Source organism: Apium graveolens, chromosome 10, assembly GCF_009905375.1.
Source record: "Apium graveolens cultivar Ventura chromosome 10, ASM990537v1, whole genome shotgun sequence".
In the NCBI taxonomy this organism is placed as follows: Eukaryota; Viridiplantae; Streptophyta; class Magnoliopsida; order Apiales; family Apiaceae; genus Apium; species Apium graveolens.
In genome coordinates, this window is record NC_133656.1 from 97,039,926 (window position 1) to 97,044,069 (window position 4,144).

Consider the following 4,144-nt stretch of genomic DNA (forward strand, 5'->3'; position numbering starts at 1 on the left):
GTGACAGAGATCTCGTCAGGGTATCAATTAATTACAAGGATTTAGTCTGAAAAAAATCAAGAGTATCAAAGTCAAGGCATGAAGAAACGTCACGTAAGTTAGTCACTCATGAACCAGACAGTACATCGAGTGTCAACATTGAAGTGTGGAATTGATTCATAATTATCAGAAGATTTTCAGAAGAATGGTTGTTGTTCAAGAGTAGTATTAATTCTCTATTAATTAATTAAGTCGTATAATTTAATTAAGAAAATAAATTATATCTGCAAAGATTAATTTATTGATTTATTGAATTAATTGATTAATTAATTCTGAATTAATATTATGTATTTTCAGAATTGATTTTGAATTAATATTCTATATTAATTCAGCAAGACTATCTTTTGTATTAGCAAGACAATCGGTATGACAATCAATAGTCATACCGAAAGTCATGCCAGTTCATTTGATTGTCTTGCCAGTTCAAATGGATTGTCTTGCCGAAAGTCTTTCTAGTTCAAATGAATTGTCTTGCAGAAAGTCTTTCTGGATCAAGTGGATTGTTTTGTTTACTTAACAACAGCAGCTGATTTTCAACAGAAGAATTGAATACAGCCAACTACTCAAGAACACAGAAAGAAAAACAGAAAGCAGTGAACTTATTATTCTCAACTGCAATATCTCAGGACATTCATTTCTAGTATTTATTGTTAAATCTTAACCACTAGAAATCATTTTCTTGTTCTTGTGTAACTATCTAGCGGATCAAAATCCCTAGAACTTAATCTCAAATTGCATTTAGCATTTGATCCTTTTTATTACAAAAATAGAAAAAGTTCATGTCAAATTTATTCTAGATTTGGAATAATTTATTTGAGATTAATCCCTTGTAAACGATACCGTTGTTGTAACACCTTTCAAGTTTAATAATAGTTTATTTAACTTGAATTTTGTTTCACTTTTTTATTCCGCATTTTATTCGACTAAACGGTATTTTTTGTATTCAAACCCCCTTCTACAAACATATTGAGACCTAACAAATTTTGATAATGTATTGAATGCTTTTATTCTTCAACTTGGCTATAAATACATGGTCTTGGTGAATGTAAAATTTGCACCAAGCATCCTAATATATGCTCTCTATCTCCCTCCGATTATCATTATTTCCCTCTCATATTTAGTATCCCATTCTAAAAATATGAAAGCTAGTATATTACAACAATACTAACTTTTTTGACTTTTATTGCTACGAAAAATGTGTCAATATATCTAATTCTTTTTAATTTATTTGTCAAATAATTTGGATTTTAAAATTCCAGTGATGTAAAAGTTATTATTAAATATTGAGGATAATTATATTCACTTTCTTATATGCGTGTCAAAATTTAGAGAGTATCATTTTCCCAGAAAAAAGTTCTTTTTTGTTTTGTTTTAATTTAGCAAGGGATAAGGGTTTTATTGGTGATGCAGTCTCGTAGGCCACAAGTAATCAGGCCCAAAGGAAATGTTACAAAAATCCAAGTAAGGGACACCCCATGCGTAAACAGGAGTGGTCCCCGGGAAACGTGGCAATTGACAAAAATGTTAACTGTCTCATGTTACCGAAATAGGATAACTACATCCCAGCCGTCCATGTGTATAAATCTCAGGTCACCCCAGTTGCAAAAAGATAGTCGGGCCCCACTTTCCATCTGAACCATCCAATCACTCACCAACCAAGAATCATCAAGGGTTAGGATGAAGAGGTACAAACCCCTAAAACCCTAAATTTGGGGGTCTATTAAAGGCCCCAAGAAAAGGGTTTTAGGGGTTGAAAAATATTGTCTGCTATACACGCATATACACACACCACTACATATATTTTTGAATAGCTCCTTCTTCCCTCTTCTTCTTCTTCTTCTAGAAACCCCATTCTTATTCTCACACCGGAGTTGCTGCGGGGACACAACCCCCCCTCCGGTTTTGTTTTGCAGAAGCTCCCACATAACAGCTTAACCACGCGTCACCTGCCACGTGGACTGGGCTCGAGCTCGAGTGAGAGAGGAGAAGACCGGGAAAGAAACAGAGTTATCATTGGCGCTAGGAGGAGGGGTCGAACCTCCGATTTGGTATCATTTTCAGTCTATTACTCTACCCCAGAAACCGGAAAGAGCTACACCCCAATAAAGCTAACACCCCCCACTCTTTTAAACCTGCTTTTCATACCTTAAAAAATATATATTGTTGTATTCGTATCATTTTTGCCTATTTTATCCTGAAAAATGGCCACAAGAAAGAGTAAAACATCAATCTCGGGAACGATCCAACCCACCGTTGTCCCACCCAGGGATGGCGAAATGGAAGAGATAGAAAATGAGCCCCCCATAACTCGTGCTTCATCTCAACTCCAACCCGGAGACCAGAGGATTACTATTGAAAAAGCAGCCCATAAGTATGCGGAGACCTCTGCAAACCCTTGGGGAAGCATGACCCCGGAACAGATTCAAACAGCTGTGAGCTTGTGGAAAGAAAAGAACTGTGAGTCTGAAGCCCGCCTAGGGGATCAGGAAGTGCACTCCGGAGAATCCCGGGGTTCGGTCCTCGATCGGATTGTAAAGAACCTGAAAAGGCCGCCAGAAGATACCCGGGACGAAATCAGAATATCCGCACTCCGGGATCGGATCCGAAATGAAGAAAAGGCCAAGGAAAAATCTGACATTGAAAACATAATCCAAGAAGAGGAGGCAAAGCTGAAAAAGATGACACGCAGGTTTCATGTCTCCTCAGACTCCGAACCAGAAAAAGAATCTAAATAGGAGTAGATAGAACGGGATCTCCGGGACCTCAAGAGAAAGGTCGAAGGAGATATGGAAGTGGGGGCAGTGGCCACGCCCTTCACCAGAAAACTAGATTCTACCCCCAGAGAATCCGGTCTTAAACACTTAAACTTTGACTCTTTCGATGGACTCGCAGACCCCGAAGAGCACTTGAACTACTTTGAGCAGATCTCGAATATTTACAATTACAATGACCTCACCAGATGTCGCTCTTCGCATTGATGTTGAAGGGAGGGGCACAAAAATGGTTCAGCAGAATCCCCTCCCGAAGCATCGACTCCTGGAAAGACTTTCGAGAGATGTTTTTAAAAAGGTTTCGGGCTAGCCGCATGAACGAGCTCCAGATGTGCCATATGGAAACCATTCAACAAAGGAGCAGAGAGACACTACCTGAATTTATCAAGAGGTTTCAAGAAGCGGTCAACCAACTCTCTAACCTCGAAGAAAAAGAAGCCGTTCACATCTTCCGACGAAACCTCCACCCAGTTTCGTGTGAGGGCTATGTCAAGGACTTGATTCACAGAGAGCCCCAAAGCCTTGCTTCAGCTTATGCACTGGCTTCAAAATTCATCAAGGAGAATGATTTCCTCACTTCCATGAAAATGAATAGAAGAATCCAAGACGATGATGAGTCTTCGAAGCAATGCTCCTCGTACAAGAAAGAGAAGAGATTCAAGACAGACAGACAGTCCAACTACATCTAGCAGTCTCAGGGAACCTCACCCCGGGTCAACTACTCCATACCCCAGAGAAATGAAAGGAAGCCAAGGCCCGAGAAAGAGCCTAAGCCAGAGCCCGAGTGGATACCCCTCAACAGACCCCGAGCTGACATTTTAAGTGAGGTTAAAGGGAAACTATTCTATTATTCCCCAAAGCCATTACTGGCGCCTCCAGAGAATAGAGCACGCGACAAACATTACGGGTACCACGAGGATCATGGCCATACTACCGAAAATTGCTTCTCCTTCAAAATGTTTATTGAAGATCAGATGAAGAAAGGTAACATGAACCAGTACCTGCAAAGAAGGCTAAGTGATAAGGACAAAACCACGAACAACGGCAAACATATGGTCAACATGATCTTCGGAGGGGCCTCCTCTCCGGCCCGAAGCCCAGACATAGATAGTGATGTCATGATGATCCAACCCTTTGAAGATGAACCTATATGTTTTTCCTATGCCGACTACGAGGGCCTAGATCCCAAACACAACCAAGTTCTAGTTATGGCTCTCGATATCGCTGACAATAAGGTAAAATGAATATTGGTTGATAATGGATCCTCCGCTAACATTGTTTTTGAGCACACACTTAACATGATGAAACTTGGTCACCTTTGAATGGATCCCTAT

At 39.9% G+C, this 4,144-nt stretch overlaps 1 protein-coding gene across 1 annotated transcript; it reads left to right on the forward strand.

Annotated features, from left to right (window-relative positions):
* The first annotated feature begins 2,998 nt into the window (after positions 1–2,998).
* On the forward strand, positions 2,999–3,499 carry LOC141690781 (uncharacterized). Its single transcript, XM_074495554.1, has one exon. It carries the CDS (start codon positions 2,999–3,001, stop codon positions 3,497–3,499), a length of 501 nt encoding a protein of 166 aa, XP_074351655.1.
* The last annotated feature ends 645 nt before the right edge of the window (positions 3,500–4,144 follow it).